Genomic DNA, 27,872 nt, shown 5'->3' with positions numbered 1-27,872 from the left:
CAGCGCAGGCTCTGCCCTTGCCATCAACTCCCTCGCTGTGGAAATGTTTCCGGCGTGGAGGGAATAGTGAGCTTAACCACAGCTCGCACCGGGGAGCGTTCAGGTGCTGGACTCGACGGCTCTTGCGTGGCCGGGGTCTACGGTGCTGATACTTTCGGTGCCGCAGCAGGTACAGGTGCCGGGCCGTGCGACATAGTAGAGCGCTCGGGCTGCGGATCAGGCGGCTCGGATGCAGCTTAATAGCGAGCTTGACCACGGTTCGTACCGGGGAGCTTTCCAGCACCGGACTCGACGGCTCTTGCCTGGCCGGAGTTAATGGTGCGGATATTGTCGGTGCCGCGGCCGACATCGGTGCCGGGCGATCCGACTGAGCATAACGCTCGGCTGCGGAGCAGGCGGCTCGGACGCAGCTTCATAGCGAGCTCGACCACGGTCCGTACCGGGGAGCTTTCCAGCACCGGACTCGACGGCTCTTGCCTGGCTGGAGTTAATGGTGCGGATATTGTCGGTGCCGCAGCAGACCTCGGTGCCGGGTGATCCGACTGAGCATAGCGCTTGGCTGCGGAGCAGGCGGCTTGGACGCAGCATAGGATATTGTGCCTTTTCATCCTCCAGGAAAGGGATCCATGCCGAGTGGACGTCGGAGCCAGTGACGGCCAGTGCCAAGAGGCCTTGGCGGTACCGGCGATCCGGTGCCGAGGGAGCGCTCCTTGAAGACTAACCAGCGCTCGGTGCCGAGAGCGGAGGAGCAAGATCTGCCTCCCTCAGGAGCTGCTTGAGACGAAAGACCCGCTCCCCTTTGTTCTCGGATTAAAGGCCTCACAAATGCGGCACTTATCTGTGAGGTGAGATCCCTCGAGGCACTTAGGAGAGGATCTCTTGTCGGCATCGGCTTGTGGCCGGCCGAGCATTATAAAACCCTGTGGACCGGGCATCGGACCCGGCACCGGGTGAGGGGAAGGGGATAAACCCTGAACCCCTGTGAAATAAATACACTATACTATACTACAAACAAATAAAGTTAACTACAACTATAAACATCTGAACTATATACTTAACGAGAGAAACTACGAGTAGCTAGGGAAGTGGAGGTCAGCTAAGCTGCGCTCCACTGTTCCAACGACCGACACGGGCGGTAAGAAGGAACTGAGGAGCGGATGGGTTGGCAGGGGTATATATCCTGCGCCATAGCGGCGCCACTCTAGGGGGCGCCCAGCCGACCCACCGAGTGTTGCTAGGGTAAAAATCTTCCGACAAACATGCACGCGGCGCACACACACCTAACTGGAATGCATAGGAGCAATCACTCGAAGAAGAATAAAGAGATATAGAATGTATTTCAAGGAAAAAAGCAAGCAATTTAGCTGAATCTTTAATAAAACTGTTCACAGTCCACATCAAAACACATAAATGTGTAGCCTCCTTAAACATACCATTTTCTGAGTAGCAACTGGGTTAGTCTGTAGCCACAAAAAGAACAGGAGTAGTTGTGGCACCTTATACTCAAATAAATTTGTTAGTCTCTAAGATGCCACAAGTACTCCTGTTCTTTTTAAACAGTTTTCTGTGTAGTTATAACTGTTCAGCACGCTGCACAGGGCAGAACTTCTGGGAATTACATCAGAGAATGAGCTAGTGTGCATTTCAGTTACTATGGTATCATACTGGGAAACATAGATGAATATTATCGGAAACTTTGGGAACACTATTTCCAATACTTTTGATGCGGGGGAGAGGGGAGAGAGAGAGCCAGAATTGTATCACCAAGAGCAGAAATTATCCCAGGACATTTACAAACCACTCTGGCATTTTGATGACTAATGTGTTGTGGTAGCAGTTCACTGGTATTTTCAATATCATTTGCAGTGCAGGAGTCTATATATATATATATATACGTAAACTACCATTTTAAAAAGAAATCAGAGGGCAGTTTACCTGAATCATCAGTAAACGAGTCAAGGGAGCGCCACGTCTTATCATCTAAAGTAATATTCCCGTTGGTGTAGTTAAAATTCCTGACACACTTATGTCTCAAATTGCCCTTAAAGAGCTGGAGGCTTACGAGGGCAAAGACACTTAAGCAGAAAAGGGTCAGGATCATCACATCAGTAAGCTTCTTAACAGACTGGATCAGTGCACCTACGATGACTTTCAGTCCTAGAGAGAGAAAATTCAACAGTGTATGGACTGAGAAACTGATACACATATGGCATACCATTCTTTCGGAGATTTAAAACAAGATAGAGCAGCCACCGTTTCATATTTACTGGGCCAGTGTTACATGCATCTTTGCAATATGAGCATAGCCCAGATGAGCTAGAAGTGATCGACATGAGAAATGTAGAGTTTTCCCTTACACACATTTATTCCTAGTACTTTTGTGGGGAAAGCAGGCTGTATGGAGGGCAGAAGACTTCTTATGTTCTTCCCCCGTGAATTGCACCCTCCTCCATGCAAGGATCAGGATAGTCTGTCTTATCTAGAAAGGGGAATAAGCATCATGCTAATAAAATTTACAGGGATGCTACCTAGGGAGGACCTGTGAACACAAGAGACATACAGAAAATAATACAGACAGACCAGAAAGAGACCAATGGACCAGATTCATTGACCTTATTCAAGTTTTATACAGCCCTTCCTTAATCAGGCAATACCTAATTGACTATCCTGATTAAGAAATAAGCAAAAACTGAATAGGATCTGACCCAATAATAATAAATATTAATTATAAAGCACAAGTCTGTTGAGGTATTGACATTGCACAGTCAAAATAATGGTAAACAAGAACAATTAGAAGGGCTTTCTGGGTAATAGACGATATAAAGATCAAACAAAATCCTCAAAGACATAAATAAACAAAGTAAATTAGATGGCAAATTGTTTCCAGTGCTTAAATCATTCTGACTGGGCCAACAATCCTGAGACACCATCCATGTCCACAAATTCAGTGGTATCTGTAACAGCTGAAAGTTATACATATAAAAAAGACAGAAGACTTGAAAAAACAAACAAATAAAAAACAATAATAAAGTAGTTGGAGGAGAAAATCACTTGTAGTTGACAGAAAATACTCAAAGATCTTCTTACCTGGGACTATTGAAATGGTTTTTAAAGCTCTCAGAACCCTGAATGTGCGAAGGACTGAAACACTGCCTAGATCAATAAATATCATTGCATATCTGTAAAATCAAGACATGACACAATATGCTATTGAATTGAATGAACAAAGCAACTATTTTATATGCCTTTTCCTAACTGCTAACCCTTCTGAGTATATAATATTTTGTGCATTAACAAACCACATGTCAAGGGCTCATCCTAAGTATTATAAATCTATTTCTTGGTTACTTCAAATAGAATCTATTTACATGGCAGTGCTTGATTATGCATGTTGCCAACTTCCTACAATACACTTTTAAATTTAAACTGAAATAACACAGACATTATTCAAAATCATGTATTTAAAGCAGAGGAAAAAGAGAATAATTTCTTTTTGAAGAGATCCTCAAGTAAAACTTCAAAATATGCCTCCTCCCTACATCCACAATAAACCTATCAATTCTCCTGCATCACAGACCTACCTCCTAAAAAAAATCTATCTATTTTCCTACCTAAAACAAAATGAATTGAATCTCTCCTTTAGAACTGTGTCCCATATTCCCATAATGCAAAGTAATCAGTTCTCCACCCAAATAGCCCCATTCCACAAAAGACGCCTAACGTCCTCCCATAACACAGAGTCCCCAATAGCTATCAGCTACAGCCTTTGCTCTTCTCTGCTTCTCAGCTCTATCTGATATTATTCCTTCCTCTACACACACACACACACACACACACACACACACACAGTTCTTTTGGCGAAGCAGGAGGTCAAGCTTGAGACTTTGAATGAGTCACAACTTCACGGGGAGGGATATTAATGAGATCGGACTCGGACTTGGAATGACTCAGAATGTTTCTCCTAGTTTATTTTATACACAATCTGGTTTGTTTGGAGCAAAGATGGGAAAGACCACAGCAAAGCTTCACTTACACACACTAACAGAGGCACGTGTAATTCCACATTTCTCTTTTCCTTTAATGGTACCATTTTGATATTCTTTCCCTTAGAACAATAGCCAATAGTGCCAGGCGAAGTAGTAACAAAAAAGGACCTATGGATATAATGCAGTGGTTCCCAAACTGGGGTTTGTGAAATGTTACAGGGGTTCTCAGAAAAAAATTCTCTAATGGTGGACAGAGCTGTCCCTTGGACTTCCAATAGCTCTGCAGATCAAAGCAAGCATATATGTCACACTGAGGAGATTTAAATTTCAAGACTCCTTATACAAAATGGAAAGGGAGGTGGATATTTTTTGCTGTTTTTAAAATTAAATAGGCACCTAGCACTGTTTTTAAAATTATTATGAAGAACAAGTTTAAGCTTCGTAACATGTGTTGTTTGGCTGGACTACTCAAGACCTGAATGCTTGTGTAGGAGGAACTTTGAGTTGGCTTCTTAAATACCTTCATGCTGTTTCACATCTGATACTCCTTGATGAAACAGGCTTATTCAAAGTGATACAGGCTACGAAAGTGAGATCTTGGAAGAGTGTTGCCATTTTCATAATGTAATAAAAATACTGTAATAATAAATAATAATAGTGTGAATAAAAGTCATAAAAACAAATTTTATATTTCCAAGATCACTGCTTTTTTAATTTATTCTCAGGTAAAAGAGAAAATCCCTGGAAATATTCATTTTTAGGAGGGGTTCGCGAGACTAGACATCTTAGTGAAAGGGGTTCACAGGTTGTTAAAGTTTGGGAACCACTGATATAATGGAACTCTAAAGTCCGTGGCTGTATTTGTGTGTGTGGTAGGAAGTTCCTCATCTCCTCTTCGTTGACTGGGCTGCAGTCAGGGCTGGCTTCAGGCACCAGGGCAGCAAGCAGGTGCTTGGGGCAGCCAGCGGCAAGGGGCGGCATGTCTGGCTCTTCGGTGGCAATTCGGCAGGGAATGAAGCGGCGGCAGCAGAGCTGCTGTCGATCGCGGCTTCTTTTTTTTCCCACTGCTTGGGGCAGCAAAAACGCTGGAGCCGGCCCTGGTTGCAGTCAGCGTGCTGTCACTGGGAGACATAGGGCTTGGCTACACTTGAGAGTTGCAGCGCTGGGAGTTACAGCGCTGGTCGTACAGCTGTGCAGGGACAGCGCTGGTGTGTGGCCACACTCACAGCTACCAGCGCTGCAGTGTGGCCACATTTGCAGCATTTGGAGTGCTGTTGGGAGTGATACATTATGGGCAGCTATCCCAGCGTTCAAGTGGCAGCAACGTGCTTTTCAAAAGAGGGGGGGTGGGGTGTAGTGTGACAGGGAGTGGGGGAGAGAGAGAGAGTGGATTTTTGGAGCCGACACTGTGTATCAGCTCCCTAACTTGCAAAATCAGAAAATTTTCCCAACCCCTTGCTCTTAACTGCAAACAGCCTGCAGACCAGATAAGCAGCTGCTCCAACCGACTCCCTTTCTCCGCCCCGCCCCCACTGTTTCTCCCGTCAAGAAAACACTTAACCACTGTGAATGAGGCAGGCAGGGGGATATCTCATTTGATTGTTCACAGATTGATCACAGCAAACAGGAGCTGTATTTGTTTTTTAGATAAGCAGCTCCCGGAGCCCCGAGTTCACAACAAAACAAAGAGAGGCTGCATAACAAAACAAAGAGAGTAATTTAGTTAAAAGCATTCTGGGATATCTCCTAATACCCTGGAGGCCAATAACAGCGCTGGTGTGTGGCCACACTTGAAGAGCAGCACTGCATCACCAGTGCTGCACTTGTTACACCTCAAGCAGACCAGGTGTACAGCCAGCGCTGCAGCCAGGGAGTTGCAGCGCTGGATGTGCCTTGCAGGTGTGGACAGTTACTAAGTTGCAGCGCTGGAAAGCCTCCACCAGCGCTGCAACTCTCAAGTGTAGCCAAGCCCATAGTGAGTTAGAAGCTGTCTGTGCAGACAGCTCAGAGGAATTCCGCAGGGAGTAGCTCCAGCCACTGTTGTTATGGAGTGTACCCCATACAATCTACTACAATGAAAAAATTGGAAATGCTATGGATGATAGTATTGCCGGTTTATTACCTTACTGTGATAAAAAGAAACCAAGACAGAGGGAACTAAAAGACCCAGTGTCCTTGGAACTCACACCACTCTGGAATGTTCTGAGTAATCAAATAAAACCTGGACTAATAGGTTCTGCCTCCTATTGGTACTTATATTTGAAAGGAAACTAACATAAAAATGGACATCCCCTATGAGTCTTGAGCTGCGGATTGCAAATATTCTTGACCTGCTTGTGTAATAATAGGAAGAGTCTATAATACAGTGGCTTAATGGGTTTGATTTTATTTCCCTCCTGTGGCTGTCACTGTAATAGCTTTCTAACTTCAGTAGTTCAAGCTCAGGTTGTATTTCTGGTGACAAAATCCCAGATTTGATTCACTGACTACAATGGTGTCTATGTACGTGGCCAAAGTGCCTTCACACACATGCATTCACACACATGCATGCACACATACACACTTCATGATATTAAATCTCACTGCCTGTCAGGTCAGATCCTTTCCCTATTTCAAATAAAGGGGCTGCTGGTTTCGATGGGATGGAATACAGTGTCTCTTATTGCTGTCTTTGCCCTCTATGCAGTCCCTTTTATCCTCTTTTGAGGGATTTACATACGGTTGCTATCCTCTGCACCCTATAATGAAAGGGATACAGGAGCACTCGATAGCTTTTCCAGATACAGTTATTGCTCCTTAAAATGATTTTGTATCTTGGGTGCAAAGTACAACAATTTAGACACTTCAGTGAAAAGTTAGAGAAAAAAATCAAAACAAGCAAAAATACTTTAACTGCATGATATCCCTTAATATACATATACACCCTTACTTACGCCAGAACAATGACACTGAAATCCAACCAATTCCATAGATCTCGAAGGAAAGTGAATTCATTCAGACAGAATCCTCTTGCCAATATTTTTATCAATACTTCAAAAGTGTAAATGCCAGTGAAAGTGTATCTGGGGAGTAAAGTGTCCAAGAAATGCGAGAACATTAGCAATTAGTGGAGGAGGCACATTCAGTGTACTCATTCTGTGAGCTCCCTCAGAGCCCCCGGGAGCAGGTCCAATGGCCCCGTTGAAGATAATGGAAAGGCTCCATCGATTTCTATGGGTGTTGGATCAGGACCTAACTCACAGGCAATTTGAGATATTAGCTGACAGCATTCTGGATGCAGTTATCAACATCTGTGTCTGCAGCATATTCACTTGCCTTTGACAATTTTCTTTGCTAAAATGTTAAGGTGTCTCAGATTGGGCACTCCAAATTTGAGGTATCCAAAATCACAGGCCACTTTTACAATTTTTGAAGATAATTCATATCATCACTTGTCAATGTGCCAAAATAGCTGTATGTTGGTCAGTTTGTGAATCTGGTAGCCATTTCTTTAAAGAACATTGAAAAAAACTTACAGAATACAAACTTACAGGATCTTCATTTTAAAGGCAGCATTGTTTTAAATGGAAATTGTCAGTAAATGCTCTGCTGGATTTTCTGAGTGCACTTGTCACTTCAGCAAGACCAAGGTCTCCTGCGGGAATTCTAAAAGCATCTGATACTCAGAAAATATGTTCAGAAATTATTTAACAGCAATTTAGCCCTTTTCACTGAGAAAAAAATATTCTGAAAATACTGTCTGAATTCATTCAAACAGCATTTTCAATTCTCACAGCATATAATATTCTGTCTAAATTCTGACTCCCTTACACAGAAACTTAGGGCAGCACACATTACAAATGGAGACGTATATTAAAATCATGCCACAGTTTTATTCAGATATTACAGTTAGCAAAGTGGATGAGCTGATAGACTGAAAGTTGTTAATTCAGATGCTGATCCTGCAATGTACTCCAAAAGAGGAGGAGCTGCAGTGATGTTAATGGAATTTGTGCAGGTGCAGGGATCCAGCTACATAGAGTTCACTACAGGATTGCCAGCAGCAAGTGTTCAAAACTCATGAGTGAGGCCTGAAAAAGTCACACGATTGGCCTAAAAATAATGACATTTAGAAATAATACATTTGGAGTTATTTTTCTTTGCCTTCTGTTGTTGAGGCTATTAGGGGTCACATTTTCAAGTTTTCCTCTACAACTAGGAGGGCGACAATTGTACCTTTTTTTCTGAAATCTGAGATTTTCAGGTTTTAACATGACTCTAAGAGCTGGGGCTTTAAGACAAAATACTAAATATTGTGATATATAGTGAAAGTGATAACATTGCGAGAACTGGCAATGCTGAAGACAGAGTTCCACTAGCAAAAAGCAGCTGACAGAATATTTTACTAGAGCAAATAGTGCACAAATCAACATTACTGAAAGAAGTTTAAAAAGACAAAGGATCACATCTTGAAATCCTTATTCAATATTGACATTGGTGGGAGACTTGTCTGGGAAAGCAATGAGTAAAAACTGAGGAAGGACTTCAGGGATTAGAGCAATGAAAGGTGGAGGAAAGATAAACAATAAAAGAAATTTAGCACTTTTTTTTCCTTCATGGCTCAGATTCTGCTCTCCAATGAGTTATTCTGGGTTTACAGTGGAGCAAATGAAAATAGATGATGGCCCTATTTCCACAAAGCAATAATCCTGAAGTTCTAACAGAAGCAAAATTCCTACTGACTCCAATATGACATTACCTTGTGAGAGGACTACAAGATTAGGCCAATTAACTAATTAATTAGAACTAGAGAATTAGGAAAAATAAATTCCTACAGAAATACTTACTCAACATACTTGCTCCAGTCAGGAGAGTCAAGTGACTTATGCTTCCTAGTAGGGTCTGACTTAGCCATGAAGACACAATTGGTTAAAATAGTGCACATAATAAACATAGTGAACAATGTAAGTAACAGGAGTTAAGGTAAAGAACATTATTGTATAATCAGAAAATGTCACTAATACACTAAGGGTACGTCCATACTACCCGCCGGATCAGCGGGTAGCAATCGAACTCCGAACGCGCTCCCGTCGACTCCAGAACTCCACCACCGCAAACGGCGGTGGCGGAGTCGACGGGGGAGCTGCGGACTTCGATCCCGCGGCGTGAGGACGGGTAAGTAACTCGAACTAAGGTAGTTCGACTTCAGCTACGCTATTCGCGTAGCTGAAGTTGCGTACCTTAGTTCGACCCCATCCCCCCCAGTGTAGACCAGGCCAAAGTGTTTTAACAGTTGTGGATTTAATTTTTGACTTCAAATTCTCTGACATGCTTAACAGTTTTATTTTGATGTTATTCATTTTAATTAATGTCACCGCATAATACACTATTATTAACATTATTTATAATACAGTAGCATCTAAGCAACTAAGATTGAGACTTCATTGCACAAGGCATCACATGTAAAACTTAATAAAAAACAGTTCCTACCTCAAAGGGCTCAGGGTCTAAATAGGAAAGAATGACAATGAGGGAGGAAAAGGATGTATTTTTATCCTCAGTTTACAAATGAGAAACTGAAGTGCAAAGAGATAAAGGCCCCAGATCCACAAAGGTATTTAGATTTCAGTGGAAGTTAGGAGCCTAAGTAGCTTTGTGGAACTGGGCCAAAGTGACTCACCCAGTGTGACACAGATAGTTGTGATAGGTGAGAATTGAATCCAGATGTCAATGTCTCAGGTCAGTTCCTTAGCCACAAGACCATCTGCCTCACACAAAAAACGTTTGTTCAAAAAGATACGTGTGGAAAATATATCACTGCTTGGCACTACTCTACTTCTACCCTTCCTCTTCCCTCATATAATTTGTTACACTCATTTGTGGAGTCTCCATCTTAAATTGTATTATAAGCTCTCTAGGGCAGGAACCATGACTTTGTATGTGTCTGTATTGCATCTGACTGGTGCCCTTGGGCACTAATGCAATAAAAGTAAAGGTAATAACAGTGAATTCCTCATGAAACTCTGAGGCTTGTATTGTATTATGCCCTTTTTACAGATAAAAAAACCAAGTGGTCAAGTCACTCATCCAAGATCACAAAGAAAGAGCCAGGAACACAATCCAGGGAACTGATCCTGATATCACTGACACTGATTTTATAGTATAGTAACTATGGGTGTGAGCCTGAAAGCGGTGCCAGGGGTTTGCACTCCCACACACACGGGATCTACAAAAGCACTGAGCACAGCTCAGTAGCATCGCTGGTGCAGATCCCCACTTGCAACTGGTGCAGACAGCTAAGCAGATACAGTCACCACATCACAGATGTGATCCATGTGCAGCTAGCTCTGGAGGAGTGTGCAGAGGGCAGAAGGGGTGGGACACCACACTCCCTGTAGACATGCAATCCAGGAAGCAGGATTCCCCTATACCTACCAGCTGCAAGTTTAGGAGCCAACCTTTCAGACAGAGACCAAACAGCTGCACCAAAAGCACCATGGACCTGAACACAGGCAGCCCTGCTGGAGAAGGGGCATGTCTGAAGTAGGCTGGCCAGCCCATGCGATCACACTTCAGCATGCTGGAGAGGTGACCCTAGACAAAAATCACCCTCCTTGTACTGTTGCAGAGCCATATGCAACACCTCTCCATCGGAGCCTGTCCGCTGCTGCTAGGATGGGCTCTGGATTACAGAACATCCTTCTCCTCAGGGTTCTCATAACACCTTTGCAGGGCTCCATGTGATTGGTGGCACTCTGAGATCCGTACAGTGGCAGGATCATGCCCTCTCTTGGGTCTAAGTATCACTGTGATACTCCAGTGTAACTTCACAGTGTAAAACTGGTGAAACACTCTAGTGAACCAAGCACATTGACTTTGCATCCGACGAAGTGGGTATTCACCCACGAAAGCTCATGCTCCAATACGTCTGTTAGTCTATAAGGTGCCACAGGACTCTTTGCTGCATTGACTTTAATGACATTACTCCCAACTTACACAGGTATAGTGAGATCAGAATTGGGCCCTCTGTTACCTGATTTCCAAGGCCATCCTTCCTCTGTGCAGATCTATCCCTGTACTTTCCAGTTTCATATGCTAATAATAGTCATTTCTAAAATCATTCAAAATTATCCGTGAGCTATCTGGAGCACATGTATTATTGCTTTTAGAAAAAGGCTAGAGCTAGCATATAACAAGCACAGTATAACACCCATTATCTTGTATTATTATTAAAAAAATAGAATGAGTAAAGCCAACTGAAAGGATATTTGTGAACCAAAATTTTAATCGCTGCTCTTCTGATTGAATGGAAAGGGCTAAGTATACACAAGGCACGTGTGGCAGTAAATCGGAAGATTGTTTTTCCTTTGTTCAGTACCATAAATGTCTTTAAAGAAAACAAAAACATGAGAGATAATATTAAATAAATCAAACTTTTACAGAAATTTAATTGAGGATGTTAATGGTTTGTATCTGTGGCCAGCGCTGCAGATTATAGGTAAAAGTTTGATGTCTGGACCTGCACTTTGTTTAAACTGAAAGACTTTTTTTGTAATTCTTGTCATTCCTTTTGATTTCTTATATATTTATACCACACAATTTTCAATGAATCAGTAAGAAATATTGTTTACTATGGAGAACACATTACATATCCTTTTTTTCCCAAGGAAAATTTAGGCTATTAATTAATCAGTTGGAAGTTCTCAGTAGGAAACTTCCTTCTTTAGCCCTGATCTTAAAAAGAATTTGCAAATTCGTCATTTTGCTCATGTCAGTATTCCCATTAAAGTAAATGGGACAACTCATGTGAGAGTCAATTTCCATTTGTCTGTAAGCATTTGCAGGATCAGGGCCTTTATTTACTGAACCACTTTCTCAGAATTTACTAATATTGACATTAGAACTGGTCCAGAATTTTTCAATAACAGTTTTTCATCAAAAAATACTGATTTGTCAGACCTGAAACTTTTCCTACAAAAGAGGTGGTTTAGCTGATCTTTTAATTGGGAAGGTTTCTCGGGTTCAGGGTGGAATTTCTGAAAAACCAGGGACCCTGGAATTTCCGCTAAAAACTGGAAAAGGGGAGTGTCCTAACAACTGGGATATACAGTCAGTTGCTCTTCTTCCCTTTCTCAATTTCTCCAGTTGGAGCTCTTCCACTTTGAATAAATAACTAAATATTCTTTGGACCAGACAGAGACCGACTTTATTGCTCAGGTGTTTTGGAACTCACCTGGGCATATGGGAGACCTGGGCTCATGTCCCTGTGCCAATAAATAGTGAATTATTTATACAAGATGTAACAACTGCAACAGGAAATCCTTGGAAAAACCCATCCCATTAGCTTGGGGGATAGGGCTCGAACCAGAGTGTGGGAGATGTGGGTTCAAGTCTCAGAATTTCATGTATATTTTAAAGGCTAAAATATATTCTATAGAAAACATTGTCGAAGAACTGGTGGTTCTGTAAATATATATATATTTATTTTCTGTATTTCCTTGTTAAAATTTGTAACATAGGAAATAGACTGTATTAAGTGATTCTGACTATCAGCAGGCTTTAGAGAGAGGCTACATGTAATGTAGTGTCTTTGATCAGCCTACACATAGGTCTGGTAGGCTGGAAGATACTTTAGATAAACCAATAACTCAATTTTCTGTCATCATGTAGTAACAGATTTTTATATTGTGTCCAATGTTATATTCAGTGTGGGTGAAATTCATCTTTGTGGAGAGGGCTAACATACACCACCAAAGTCCCACTTGAGTCCTATTTGGATAGCTTAAGCCAGGGGTAGGCAACCTATGGCACGGGTGCTGAAGGCGGCACGCGAGCTGATTTTCAGTGGCACTCACACTGCCTGGGTCCTGGCCACCGGTCCAAAGGGCTCTGCATTTTAATTTAGTTTTAAATGAAGGTTCTTAAACATTTTAAAGACCTTATTTACTTTACATACAATAGTTTAGTTATATATTATAGACTTATAGAAAGAGACCTACAGGCATGTGAAACCTTAAATTAGAGTGAATAAATGAAGACTCGGCACAGCACTTCTGAAAGGTTGCCGACCCCAGCTAAAGCAGAAAGTAAGTGGTGCATATGCCTCGTGCTGATTAATTTCATTCTGTTTGATTAGTAGATTATAAAGTTAAGGTTTTATTACATTATCGCTTAGTACTCCAAATATGTTAGGTACTTGTTTTATTATAACCTGATTTAATACAGCTGTCTTAATATAATCATTCAAAGGAAGCACTGACAAATTTAGCTTTCTGACCCATAAACCAGAAAAGGCTCTCTACTAACAACTGGTCAAGGAGGCATAAAAATCATATCCCTCAGCATAAGCATTTCTTCTCTGCACTTCTTAATAAAGCAAAGTTAAAACAACAAACTTTTTGGATGGGTCTAACCTTGTGATCACTGTAGTAAGGGTCAAGATCCTCCAGTGGTTCCCCAATGAGCTCCTGAGGGGGATTTCCATAGAGAGCAGGCAGCTTCTGGAAAGTCTTCAAGTCAAGCTGGGGCCGAGGTTTCTCTTCAGGCTTCTGACCTACGCATTCCTTCTTGGCAGCGATTCGCTTCTCAATAGAAGCCAAGGATTCACGCGTGAACTTGCAGAAATTGTTAGAACATGGTAGAGAGAAGTCAGCCATCTTTTCATCCTTTTTCTCCTTTTATAGATTGTACACCTAGTAGTGAAAACAGCTAACAAGAAGTATCAACGTAAGTGACTACCAAAAACCTGTCAAATACAACCAACCACAGTTGGCTTATAACTACACCTGATTTTGTAGCTGTCAGTCTCCTAGGCAAACAAAACAAAACAAAACAAAACAAAACAAAACCACCACCAACCAAAACTTGCATTACCTATTAAATGAGATGTCTTATGTGACAAAGTCAGGCTGGACAGCTGTAAGAGAGTGGTGCATGTCAGATATTTTAGCCTTTTTCCATGTAAACTGACAAGAGTTTATCTTGGGTTAATCAGGAGTTTCTGGAGACCAATTAAGGGCTGCCCAAGACCTTTACACACCCCTCTTCTGGTGAAAGAGGAGACACAAGTTGCTGCAGGGTTAGTGGCAGCAGAGAGATAGGCTTCTCCAGAGTGAGAGGCTGCTTTCCTCCCTGTTTAGGGGAAGGACTGGCACACCAGTGCCCCCCTCCCATTGCAAGAGGAGGAAGTGCTAAGCCCAGCAAGATGGAGGAGGTGCCCTGCCACATTTGTTTCTTTCTCTTCATTAATTCCATCAAAGAGTAGCCAATTTGCTTTCTTGAAAAAGGAGTTAACAGATTCCTTCCTTGAAGCCTGGAAGTTCCCCCTTGCTGTCGCCTTCCTCAAATCAATAAGATTCCACTCCCCCCAAATGGATGGACAGCAGGGGTCCACCATTCTATGAACTAAGTGTTGGAGCCCAACTGCAAAATTCCAACTGCCATGGAACCAGTTGATACCAGTGTTCTATCTCCATCTCCTGTAAAAGGAGCATACAAAGCAAAAATGTAAAAGCATCTTAAGCTGCTTGCTAAGAATAAGAGCCCTGCTGGATGACTGCTTCTTGGAGCAGCTAGTCCTGGAACCCTCAAGGGGAGAGGCAAATCTTGATTTAGTCCTAAGTGGCGCACAGAATCAGGTCCAAGAGGTGAATGTAGCTGAACCATTTGATCATCACAACCATAATGTAATTTAATTTAACATCCTTGTAGGGAGAAAAATACCAAAGAACCCCATCACAGCAGCATTTAACTTCAAAAAGGGGAATGTGATGGGGTGTTCACACCACATTAGACTGGAAAGTATTAATGAGCGTGAGAAGGGGCAATTAAGTCGATGTGCTACATCTGAGGGGAATTAGGTGGCCTAAGTAACCCCTGATTGACCCAGCTGAAAAGGAACAGGAGGGGCTAGTATAAAGCCAGGAAGATGACAGCAAAAAGGGCTACAGTGAGCAAGCCTGCAGTCACTCTCTGGGCATTAGACAGAGAAAGGAGGAAACCTACTGAAGGAGAGTAGAAACCACAGGGATCCAAGCCCTGAAGGAAGAGTTTACTCAGACGGTGGTGGGGTGGAAGCCTGAGAGAAGGTGTAGGACACAGCAAACAGCAGCAAAGTGGGACATTGAAGACCTTGGCCACTGATTAGAGGATCCCTGGGCTGGAAACCAGAGTAAGAAGGTAGGCCTAGGTTACCCTCCCAGCGACTGGGAAAGTGGCACAGTTAGGGCAGTCGATATGAAGACTGCCTGGGATGGTTTATCCTGTGGGATTTTGTCACCACAGGAAGGGGAAAACATAATGATCTGGCCAGAGGGCCAAGACATGAAGAAGGAACAGCTGAATCACAAAAAGGGAACACTGTATGTCCAGAGAATGAGAGGGGATGCAGTGTGAGCAGTGGGAAAAAGGGGGCGTTTCAGACATGAGGGCAGCTAATCACCAGACATGGCTGTAATGTTGCACCCCATAATGCTTTATAGAAATATGCTTGTGAGTGTAAATATGACATAACCGGAATATGTTTTATACTAGATATGCCATGTAACATATCTCTGCAAAGGTTATGATCTACTGGGTATAATCATCCTATTTGTATGCATGTATCATTTTTGTATTTGAAGTTATGAATATTGGCTATGTACTTGTTTGATTTTAAGTAGCCTCAGTGAAGCATTTGGTCAGCTTCTTGAGAAAAGACTACTCTCAGTAAGTGCCCAATCAAGAAACACTTAAGCTGACAATGAACTTCGAGAGATGCCAATCCACATCTCGGCTTTCCTGGGAACGAGGCATCAGACTGTAAGGAACTGAGTCATGCATGGACATGTGACTTGCCCATGGGACTCCAAAACTCCATCTTGGAGCTGGATCCTCCATAGGAGAGGGGAAGGGGTTTCTACCCACAAGAGAGCGAGTATATAAGCCCCTGGGGAAGCCCCTCCATGTTGTCTCCAGCTGGCTAAAGAGAGCCTCTCTGCCCCAAAGGATGCCTGAAAGAAACTGAAACAAAGGATAGCAACTACAGGGGCGTGAATGATTGCTAGACCCAGACTAAAAGGAGGCTAGTCCATCAAAGAACAAATGGAACATCTCTGAGGGTGATTTATACCTGCATTTAGTTTTCTTACTGTATTAGGCTTAGACTTGGGTGTTTTATTTTATTTTGTTTGTTAATTTACTTTGTTCTGTCTGTTATTACTTGGAGCCACTTAAATCCTACTTTTTTATTTAATAAAATCACTTTTTACTTATTAATTAACCCAGAGTAAGTATTAATACCTGGGGGAGGGGCAAACGGCTGTGCATATCTCTCTATCAGTGTTACATACGGCAAACAATTTATGAGTTTATGAGTTTAACTCAGCATTAATCTGGGAAAACATCACACCAGGGTTCATAAACACAAACCATGAGAAAAAGACCCATCCCCACGTAAGTTGGGGTGGCCTTTTCCCCTCAGGGTCTTAAGTCAAGCAACCCAAGTCCCTTTAACATGCCCATCCCTTCTCTGTATCTCACTCACAGTTGCTGTCCTTGGCCAGTGCAGCCCCAGAGTTCAGAGGTTCATCCGCAGAATTCACCTCCCACCCTGTATGGAAGGCAGGGGGCGGTAAGGAGGCACCTTACACGCTGCACTGCTTGGGCATGCCGCTGTGGGGTTCTGCTCTGGCCCTCTCCACCAGCCACCCTGCTAGCCGCTTGCCACACCTTTCCACAAGCTGCCCTGCTGGCCGCACCTCTCCTCCAGCCGTTTGCCATGCCTTTCTGCCAGCCACCCTGCTAGCCCCTTGCTGCACCTCTCCACCAGCTGCCCGCTCACCAAGATGTCATCACACACACCCCCGCCACACATACACACATTTAACTCAGCTTAAACAGGGCTCACACCACCAAGTACAAGTACCTGTCTCTACCCTTTCTCAACTCATTAGGCATTGGAACCCATGTCCCCTGCCTAGCAAGTGCTGTTAAGTTGAGGGTGAGTCCCTCCATTGGGGTATGCCAGGTACAGTTCTGCTGCCCTTGGGTCATACAACAATGATAACAACCCTTTATTACAAGGAGACTGGGGATCCAACACCAGCCACAAGTGATCATTTGGGCAAGCAGTCCCATCGTGTTGAGCACCTAGGCAGGGTGGGTGTGTCCATGCAAACGAGATCAGCTTCTGAAATCTTTTTCCACAGCTCACCACTAGACATCAGGGGAGAGCTCATCCAGATTCTGCTTATATACATATTTTATGGCTTTTTGCTTAATTAGGTTATGTGAGCAAAGAATCAAGTGATCTACTAACACAGAAGGCAAAAATGTTGACAGTACCTAAGTGATTTAGGAGCCTAATTCCCAGATTTTTTTCAAAAGGGACTTAGGCACCTAGGAACATAATTGCCATTGACTTTAAATGATTCTTCGCTCCTAAATAGCTAAACAACATCTGAAAATGGGACTTAGGTGCTTTCAAAATTTTTACCCACAGTGACTGTACATATTTTAAGCTCAGAGAAGTACAGAAATATTTGGAGGAATGTGATTCAAGACATATGAAATGTATGAAATGGACAGAAGGGAGTTTTGTACTCAGGGGTGAAAGTAAGTCCAGTGACTTACCGGTACGCTGGGGCCAGCTCTGGCCCCCGGATCGGGAGAGGCCTAGGGCAGAAGGGGCATGGCTGAGGGAGTCAGAGCCAGCCGCAGCCCACCCTGTAATGTAAGTGCCCCCTCAGCAGCAGCAGCCTGGGGCTCTGGGGGCTATTGAAAGGCCCTGGGGTTCCCCTGCTTCTACCGCCCCGGCCCTGTAAATAGCCGTGGGAGCCCTGGGGAAGCAGCGAGGCTCCCACAGCTATTTAAAGGACCTGGGCAGCAGAGGCAGCTGGAGCCCCAGGCCCTTTAAATAGCCCCTGGAGCCCCCCACTAACCCTGAGCTCTGGGGGCTATTTAAAGGGCCCGTAGCTCCCCTGCTTCTACTGCCCCGGCCCTGTAAATAGCTGCCAGAGCCCTGGGGAAGCTGCAGGGCTCCCGCAGCTATTTAAAGGACTGGGGTGGCAGAGGCAGCTAGAGCCCCAGGCACTTTAAATAGCCCCTGGAGCCTCCCACTAACCCTGGGCTCCGGGGGCTATTTAAAGGGCCGGGACGGTAGAAGCAGCGGGAGCTACGGGCCCTTTAAATAGCCCCCAGATCCCTGCAGCCCTACCCCAGGGCTCCAGCACTGGGTCTCTGGTGGCAATTTAAAGGGCCTGGGGCTCCAGCCCCTGCTGGGAGCCCGAGGTCCTTTAAATTGCCCCCTGGGGAAGCCAGGCTGCCCCGGTACAGCAAACTGGCTCTTGCCGGTACGCCATACTGGGCGTACCGGCTTACTTTCACCTCTCTTTGTACTCTTACAGTTTACTGTATCTCCAGACTGGTCAACATGTTAATGAGGGAGAAAGGTAGTCTTCTTACCTGCTTATTACTTTTCTTAACCCTTGCTGTAGGCTTGCATTCTCCCCAGAGGAATATGGGAACAATTAAAAAGAGCTTTTACTCAGAAGACATGACAAAACATATTGTAGCAAAATGAGAAGTAGTCAAGGCTTGCCACTTGCCTTACTGTTATTAAGTGTAAGGTGGCAATATTCACTAAGACACGCCTCATGGTGTTGCCAGATTGCTTTGGTGAAGAAACTTCAGAGGCCAGGAAGGCGGAATGCAGAATAGTGCTCATGGTCATTCTTAACTTCCCATTTCTTCTTTTCAATGTCTCTGAATTTTGACTGAGTTATGTTCTAAAACTGGAGCCTGTAACACCAGGCTAGGAAGAGGAGACTGCTCAGAGTGAGTCACAATACCAAAAGAGAGAGAAAATAATGAATTCTGGGAAGAAAAATTTGTTTGGTAGTTGATATAGCTTTTTACTAGTAGAAAGGGATGCGTTTTGTGCTTTTGACCCCAGTTTAAGAAAACACTTGAGTACATGCTTCAATACATCCCTATTCTGGAAAGCATGTCCTTCAGTGCTTTCCTGAATCAGGGTCACTATATCTTTGCAATATTTCATTCTTTGCAACTTTATATTACATATATGTGATTTCAAAATCAGTGCAACTCATAATATTGTAGTGAAATTAAAATGAAACCTGCTCTAATGTATTAAAGTCCAAACAAATATTTGTTTTTTGTCGTTTGGGATAATTCAGATGTTGTGGTATTGATAATGAGAGCTGTGAATGATCGATGAAATTATACCATTTCTGTGCAGTGCACAGAGGGAATACAATAATTGCTCTACTGCGCTATCTGCCAAATGTTACACGGGTGCTCATCAGCAAAAATGCTTCCGTAAAAGTCTACCAGGCTCAAAAACTCAAGATATTCAAATAATCATTTAAAACACTTCCTCCCCTGACCTCACCATTCATGTTGTTTTGTTGAAGACTTTGTTACAGATTTCTCTCTTTTCCTTCATCAAAAAAACTTTAAATGAAATGTTCCTTGTTTATTCAAAACTCTTCTGTTTTGAATAACAGAATAACTTTTGAATAACTCACTCTAATGTCCCATAAAGTCATTTATGTTTACCAAGCACTCCTTGGCCAGAGCTGGGATTCAGAGCCAGAGTGTGTTTTCTGGTCCAAATATTTGTGCAAATGTCTTGACTTGGGGACAATAGCTAGGTGTTACACAGGAAATAAAATCTTGATCCTGCTGTCACAGATGTCAATGGCAAAATTCCCATTGACTTAAATGGGAACAGAAGTATTTCCAAAATACACTTTTCAACCACAGAGAGTTGTGAGGTACCTAAACTTTTGCTAATTAAAGTGTATCATTATATAACATACAGGATTAAAAAAAATGTTCCTTGTTTATTCATAAATCTTCAATAGTATCCCATGATACTATTTATGTTACCTAAAAAGTGCACTTGTGGTTATTTTTGAATTTGTATTGGATCAAGGCTAGATTTAGCAATTTGACCATCAGTAGATTAAATTGTTAATCCAAAGCCATTAAGTGATTTCCCCCCTCTCCCTCCCAACCCCGATGTTATGGAGGCAACAACAGCACATAGACAATATTATGGCCTTTCATGGAATGCTTCGGGGTGTTTAAAATGAAGAGTTTTCTTGTTGGAGACAGTTTCAAGTCCTGAACGCTCAAGCTGAGATCAAGAGTCAAAAAAATGAGCAACCAACCAAATATTTGATTGATGAGATGAGATTTTAGCTTTTTGATATATGTTTTGTAAATTATCAAATGATTACCCACATGTGTACTTAAACTATTACAGTAAAGGTGTTTTCCTCCCAATTTTTCTTTTTCAGGGATGTTACTTCTGATGTATAAACTAAATTATTGTAGAAAAGATTTTCTCTCTCTTTTTCTTGTAGTGACTATGGTCTGAATTCTGTCTGCCATTGAATCAGTGGAAGTACATCCATTTAACAGAGGTCAGAACTGTGGTTTGAGACCCATTAGGCTGATACCAGGGTGAGGGAGAGGGACAGGGTAGATAATTAGTGTTAGTGACCAATTATGTCACTAGTGAATTACATTTCTTAATTCTTGGGTAAAGTGTTGTTTAAAGATTTGAAGTGAAAATCCTAGCCCCACTGAAGTCAATTTTAGTTTTATCACTGACTTCAATGGAACCAGGATTTCACTCTTGTTTTCTCCTAGACATATTGATTTTATCCAGCCCATGGAGAAAACCAGCTGCAAAGATGGCTGCTCTAAAGTTGCATTGGTTGCCTAGGCCTCAAGGGGCCATTCTAGCAGCCAGGATAGCTGGGAATCACCCTAGACATGCCCTTTGATCTAGCTTCAGGGGAGTCACTGTGGTAGGTCACTGACAGGAATTTTTTGGGAGCTGGGTAAGACAGCACTGGGGCTGGTAGAACAGTTCAAAGCTGCAGAAGATCAGGCCCTTTGTTTTATCAAATGTGTTGTTATATTCCATGAAACTCTGATAATTTTAAATGAACATATCAATCAGACATTATGATATTGGTGAATTATAAAAATATATTTTAAGGAAAACAGTGAAATGTGTAAAGACATATTTTCTACTCCCATTTCTTAGAAAATGACAGCATAATGCAAAAACATTTTATAAAAATCTGAGAAGTATAAAGTAAGAGGAAAAAACAAGGAAGCTAAGAGTTCAAAATATCATACTCACCTCATTTTGCCTACCTATTTGAAGCAGTTTACAAGGAGCTTGCTTCTGATCTTCTTTGCACTAAAGTATAAATCCAGTGTAACTCTATTGTATTCTTTATGGAGTTACTCTGGATTTACACTAGTGTGTTTTTATATGAGTGAAAGATTTCTCACTGTCCTTAGCCCTGATGCTACTCTGTGCAAAGGCAGATACCCATTGCATATTCGCTTAATATCAGGAAAGTGAAAAGGTGGTTTAAAGCCACATTTGCATCACCATCCCATCACCATCATGATAATTAGAGGATTGGGCCGAAAGAAATCTGATGAGGTTCAACAAGGACAAGCGCAGAGTCCTGCATTTAGGACCGAAGAATCCCATGCACTGCTACAGACTAGGGACTGAGTGACTAGGCAGCAGTTCTGCAGAAAAGGACATGGGGATTACAGTGGATGAGAAGCTGGATATGAGTCAACAGTGTGCCCTTGTTGCCAAGAAGGCTAACGGCATTTTGGGCTGTATAAGTAGGGGCATTGCCAGCAGATTGAGGGACGTGATCATTCCCCTCTATTCAGCATTGGTGAGGCCTCTTCTGGAATAATGTGTCCAGTTTTGGGCCCCACACTACAAGAAGGATGTGGAATAATTGGGAAGAGTCCGGCGGAGGGCAACAAAAATGATTAGGGGGCTGGAGCACATGGCTTATGACGAGAGGCTGAAGGAACTCGGGTTATTTAGTGTGCAGAAGAGAAGAATGAGGGGGGATTTGATAGCTGCTTTCAGCAACCTGAAAGGGGGTTCCAAAGAGATTGGATCTAGACTGTCCTCAGTGGTAGCAGATGACAGAACAAGGAGTAATGGTCGCAAGTTGCAGAGGGGGAGGTTTAGGTTGGATATTAGGAAAAACTTTTTCCTAGGAGAGTGGTGAAGCACTGGACTGGGTTACCTAGGGAGGTGGTGGAATCTCCTTCCTTAGAGGTTTTTAAGGACAGGTTTGGCAAAGCCCTGGCTGGGATGATTTAGTTGGGGATTGGTCCCCACCCAGAGGGGTGGACTAGATGACCTTCTGAGGTTCCTTCCAACCCTGATATTCTAGGATTCTCTGATCCCCCTTCTGACCTGAACTGTGCCAAGCAGTACTTGGATGTTCAGAATCTTTCAGATGTAACCACTTGAAGTGACACCACAGTGGTTCAAAGAATATTCCATTGAAGGCACTGGATGAGTAAGAGGGTTGGTAATAGTATTTGGGACATTTTGGATCTAGCAAAGCAGTTTTAATACAGTTCTGGTTAGTAGCGACTAAAAGTTATTACCACCTGATGGTTGTTTAGTGCCTTATTTGAAATTCATTGGTGGTCTGAGTCCAATTCCAAGTGGACTGCTGCTTAAATCACAAAGATACCATCACAATTGGGACCATGGTTGATGGTCTTAGTAGAGAGACTAAGGACTAAATGTGTATGGAAGCAAATTACACTCTTGCTACTAGCTGTGCTCCCGTTGAGACAGGTTTGAAGAACTGGCAGGTTGGTATGAGGATGCTTAAACCTCCAATGCCTCAATGCCTATGCTGTAATTTTAATGAGGACAGGACTTCAGTCTCTGGCACTCTCAATTATTTATCATGCAATTATTGTTTTTCATTGTTTAAGGCTACACAAATCCTTTGGACTAGACAAAGTGGTTAAAATCATAAACTGTAAAAGACAGTGAGGAGCAATCTTTGCAATATTAAAGGCCACACTGGCAAATGACCAGAAACCTTAGGGATGCAGTAAATTTGCATATGCATTTATTTACTTTAATTTTGTTTCAGTCTGAACAAAATAGGATAAATATTATAAAGCTAAAATGTAACCATCTTTCTAGGTTAATTAGAAAATCACAAACTGCTCCTAAGATTTTTCCTAAAACTTCTGATTCAATTTATAAGCAGTATATTTAGATAGAATGATGTATTGAAAATTATAAATAAGATCAATATGAATTTATGTATGTTTCTAGCCCAAAAATTAGCAACATTTTAAATTAGAAACTGGTTATATTTCTACTGTCTATTTAGAAGTTTTGGTTAAAACTAGATAAAAATCCCACTGAAACAAAAATTTAAGATGAGGGTTTTTTTAATAACGTACACACTGAAAATACCACAAATTTGTCACTTTTGAAGTGCTGAAAGTTGCTTGCAGATGGTATCTTTCTACATAGAACAGGAGTTCACACCCAGAGTACAATGTTTAGGAGTAACAAACTTTATGTATAATTTAAAGGAAAACATTTTCCTCACTGCCAACAAAATCTTGATTGTTACTTCTAAAAATGCATTTCTTAGAATAAATGCAAAAAGTAAAAACCTCAATAAAACATGAGAAAATTTTAAGCATATAGGAGTTCGATGCCTTGGTCTCAAATAAATAATCTTAGCATTAACTTTGGACACTTATAAAACAATTATTAAAAATCATCCAAAGACTGATAATTTTGACATCCAAATCTAAAAAAAAATCACAGCTTGTATCAAATTCTACCCTAAAAGCATTTAGTCACAGAAAGAAGCTGAAACTCGTATGCGCAGAATGAAGCTCTGAAGGTTCCATTTTGCATTAAAGTAAACTGAAAAGGCTATCTAGACAATAAAAGTTTCTAGTTTGCCATAATCTGCATCTTCAACTAGCAAGAAGCCAAGATTAAAAAAATTAACATTTTAACTCATAAAATAGTTTCCGTTCAAATCCTACAATTTCAAAAGAAAATTCAACAGTACTAAACACTAAACCTATGAAACAAGGTACTGGAATGCGTACCACGAGCTCCAAAAATGCTCAGAGCTGGGTACATCTACATGTTTACTTGTGAGGACTGACAAAGTGTATGTATGGCTTCTATTTCATTTTATACCATCTTTCCAGAGATTTACCCCAAATGCAATCTTTAGGACCTTTCACCGTCCTAACTGGTCAAAACAAACAGACCTCTGACTGACATTTAGGTGTCTTTAAAAAGTTTATCTTCATTTCTTTAGCCAAATGCCCATCAAATATTTAATCTCAGACACTTTCCCATTGGCTACATCATTCTTTAACTTATTTTCCCACCAACACGCTCTCTCATTGGAGTCATTGCCCTGGTCTTGATAAAACCATGATCACCAAATATCATCTTCCAAGTTTCCTACTGAATTATTTTGGTATCAGATACAAAACAGAGACCTGATTAAGTCTCTAATTTTTAAAAAAAATCCACTTTAAAATAACATCTATTCTTTTCTTGTTTTCAGAATATAAAGGTTAGTCACCTTCAGCATGTGGTGTTCTTAAATAAAATAAACATTTTCACTTTCTGATAAAATAATGAGGTATTAAACTTTAATTTATTGAAGTAATGCCAGATTCTAGGGGACCCTTTGGTTTTGAAGAAAAAAATTATAACTAAACAATCTTTATTTTTAACAGTCTTATCTCTGGCATCTCAACATCAAAGCAGATCAAATTTTACTGAACCATATACTCTGCCTTTTAAATATTATTTTGACCCTATCTGAAATCATAGAGATAGAATATACTAAAATTGGAGTGAGAGAAACTCCATTTCACTTCTCAGAGAAATAAACATTCACATTTTCTTTAACTCCTGCCCAGTTTTAATGTTCTGTTCAAACCACTCACCTAGGCAAAAGGGTTTTCTTAGCTTCTTGAATGTCTTTTAAGCAGGTAATACATCACTGAAGCAAGTAAAAATTCCCAACATTAATATTCCTATTCCCAAGAAAAAAAATGCATTAAGTACATAAAACTTACATTTTTTTCCAGTCCTTCTAAAGAAAGGCTCCAGAATTCATTTCATTAATTCAAAGAGAAACAAGTTTCAGGCCAGTTACCTCCCAAGGGTTAGACAGTTCTCTTCCCTGTATCACCATCTGTATCTCCCCCTTAAGCAATTCCTCTCCACCCTGGCTAAGCTCTTAGTCCTCCAGAGTCAGTGTTATTTGTATGTGGGGTGTGTGTATATGGAGGGAAGGGAGGGAATGAAGGAGGAGTGTGTGTTTGTTTAGATGTGAAAGTAACTAATGTGATTTTACAAGATCTCATGGGAAAGGTTGTAACTGGAGTAAGCAAAGAATGGGGGAGGCTGGTAGCTGAGTATTCCTTTACAATTTTATTCTATCGCTGCAGAAAGAAGAGTATCTTTGACAAAAAACATTGTTTGCACTGAATCTGAACAAAGCAGATAGGAAATACAAAGGCAAAATCTGTTTTACAGCCTCTTCTCTTCATGTAGTGGACTCTCCTCCCTGTCTGTAGTGAAAAAACTTTCACCATAAATACTTTCATATTATTTGAATATTTTTCCATCTCCTTCCACTAGCAAAATAGTGCAAAATATATATGGTGTTGAGTCTGAAAACTATATTGAAAGGATAAGGTCAAAATTAGAGCGGAAGAAAAGAAAGAAAGGATGTTAATGGAAAAATATGTATAGCTTTTGCAGTCGTGAAAGATTGCAATCTGCCTTCACTAATATGTTTTTGATATTCAGTTACTAGCCCAAAAATCGTTAACAAACTCTAATTTTGAGGGCAAAACTTTGTAGCAAATTCAGAATGAATGTTAGAAAGCACAGATTAATCAGATGAAACCATAAAGTGTGTATGGCAGTCGTCAGGGGCGGCTCCAGGCCCCAGCACGCCAAGCGCATGCCGCAGGGGGTGCTCTGCCGGTCACCGGGAGGGTGGCAGACGGCTCCGGTGAACCTCCCGCAGGCGTCCCTGCAGGAGGTCCACCTGAGCCACGGGACCAGCGGACCCTCCGCAGGCACGTCTGTGAGAGGTCCACCAGATCCGCAGGACCGGCAACCAGCAGAGCGCCCCCCACGGCTGGCTGCTGTGCTTGGGGCGGCGAAATGGCTAGAGCCGCCCGTGGCAGTCGTGGAGGGCTTCTCCTGCTCATGAAGTCTCGCCAGTTCTCCGGTGACTGAATGCAGCTGTTGAATAAGACTGGAGAAAGAATTGATCTTGTGGGGCTCTACAAATAAGGGAGTCTGGTGTGGGAAGTATTGTTTCCTATAACTACCCTATGGAAATGTCCTTCCAGGAAGTATTTAATCTATTTTAGTGCATTCCTTTGGGCTCCAACACTCCCCTCTCCTGTAATCAGCCATGTTGAATGCTGTGTAGAAGTTCAAGAGTATGAGACTGGAGATCTGACCTCTATCCATCATCATCAAAGGACTGTCCAGCAGTCTCTCTCTGTTTCTGCTGTGTCTTCTTGCCCTGAATTTGGTTTGTGCAGGATTTAGGATATTGGCTTTAGCTAAATAAGCTTGTTGCTACTTTTGGTCAGTTTCTCAATAAGCTTGATCATCAATGGAAGGTTTGATAGTGGACAATAGTTAGCCAGGTCCAGTGTATCCAAAATAGCTTATTTCAGCATTGGTTACTCTGTGACATGTTTTAAGGGGGAAGGAAGATTCCTTCTCCAAATGAAGTATTTTCTGTCTAAGTCAGAAGAGGCCCCAGTTGCTCATGACTCTCTTGTACCAAATATGACAGGAAGGGGGCTGATTCACAGGTTTTAGGTTGTGTCTCCTCCAGGGTGACTGATAATATTTCCTCTGGTTAGGAAAGGCTAACCTCAAGGGATGAAAGCAATCTGGTAATTGGATATCATCCGAAGGGATTGTATCTGAAGATCCCGAGAAGCTTTTCAAATGTGAGTAATATTTTTAACTACAGAGGATGATAGCTCTTTGCAATGCTTGCTGCTAAGTTCTGCTGTGGACTACAGGCAGTCAGGGCTAATGACACAATTTACCAGAATTTATAGTTCCTTAGACTTTATTTTGGCAGCTTCTGTGGAAGTGGAGAAGAAAGCTCTCAGGGATTCTAATATAGCTTTGCAATAGGCTGGGAGAAATTCTGTTTCAATTCCTATTTAAGCCTTAGTTTTCTGTCACTCATGCTAGGTCCTTCTTTCTTAGCCCTGGTCTACACTATGAGTTTAGGTTGAATTTAACATCATTAGATCCATTTAACCCTGCACTCGTCCACACGACGAAGCCATTTTTGTCGACTTAAAAGGCTCTTAAAATTGATTTCTGTATCCTCCTCGATGAGGGGATTAGCGCTGAAATCGACCTTGCTGGGTCGAATTTGGAGTAGTGTGGATGCAATTCGATGGTATTGGCCTCCGGGAGATATCCCAGAGTGCTCCATTGTGACCGCTCTAGATAGCACTCTCGTCTCAGATGCACTGGTCAGGTAGACAGGAAAAGCCCCAGGAACTTTTGAATTTCATTTCCTGTTTGGCCAGCGTGGCAAGCTGATCAGCACAGGTGACCATGCAGAGCTCATCAGCACACGTGACCATGGAGTCCCAGAATTGCAAAAGAGCTCCAGCATGGACTGAACGGGAGGCACTGGAACTGATCGCTGTATGGGGAGATGAATCTGTGCTATCAGAACTCTGTTCCAAAAGACAAAATGCCAAAACATTTGAAAAAATCTCCAAGGGCATGAAGGACAGAAGCTATAATAGGGACCTGCAGCAGTGCCGTGTGAAACTTAAGGAGCTCAGGCAAGCCTGCCAGAGAGGCAAATGGCCGCTCTGGGTGAGAGCCCCAGACATGCCGCTTCTATGAAGAGCTGCATGCCATTCTAGGAAGTGCCCCTACAACTACCCCAGCCCTGTGCTTGGACTCCATCAATGGATTCGCACGCAACAGGGATGCGGATTTTGGGGACAAGGAAGATGATGAGGAGGAGG

General features: G+C 42.2%; 1 protein-coding gene across 7 annotated transcripts in view; it reads right to left on the bottom strand.

The window, feature by feature from the left end:
- LOC120397527 (sodium channel protein type 5 subunit alpha-like) overlaps positions 1–14,373 on the bottom strand; it is a 120,796-nt gene extending 106,423 nt beyond the window's left edge. For all 7 annotated transcript variants that reach the window (XM_039523493.1, XM_039523487.1, XM_039523492.1 and 4 more), the window contains exons 1-7: positions 13,839–14,373; positions 13,379–13,673; positions 11,234–11,352; positions 8,813–8,929; positions 6,920–7,048; positions 3,088–3,179; positions 1,936–2,157 (exon numbers count right to left, since the gene is read on the bottom strand). In XM_039523493.1, coding sequence (XP_039379427.1) covers positions 1,936–2,157; positions 3,088–3,179; positions 6,920–7,048; positions 8,813–8,929; positions 11,234–11,352; positions 13,379–13,621 — 922 coding nt within the window. In that variant the 5' untranslated portion in view covers positions 13,622–13,673; positions 13,839–14,373. The remainder of the gene's footprint in view (positions 1–1,935; positions 2,158–3,087; positions 3,180–6,919; positions 7,049–8,812; positions 8,930–11,233; positions 11,353–13,378; positions 13,674–13,838) is intronic.
- Positions 14,374–27,872: the final 13,499 nt, after the last annotated feature.

This window comes from Mauremys reevesii, linkage group 2 (assembly GCF_016161935.1).
Source record: "Mauremys reevesii isolate NIE-2019 linkage group 2, ASM1616193v1, whole genome shotgun sequence".
In the NCBI taxonomy this organism is placed as follows: domain Eukaryota; kingdom Metazoa; phylum Chordata; order Testudines; family Geoemydidae; genus Mauremys; species Mauremys reevesii.
The sequence above is the reverse complement of the archived record's forward strand: the minus strand, read 5'-3'. Positions and strand labels throughout refer to the sequence as shown.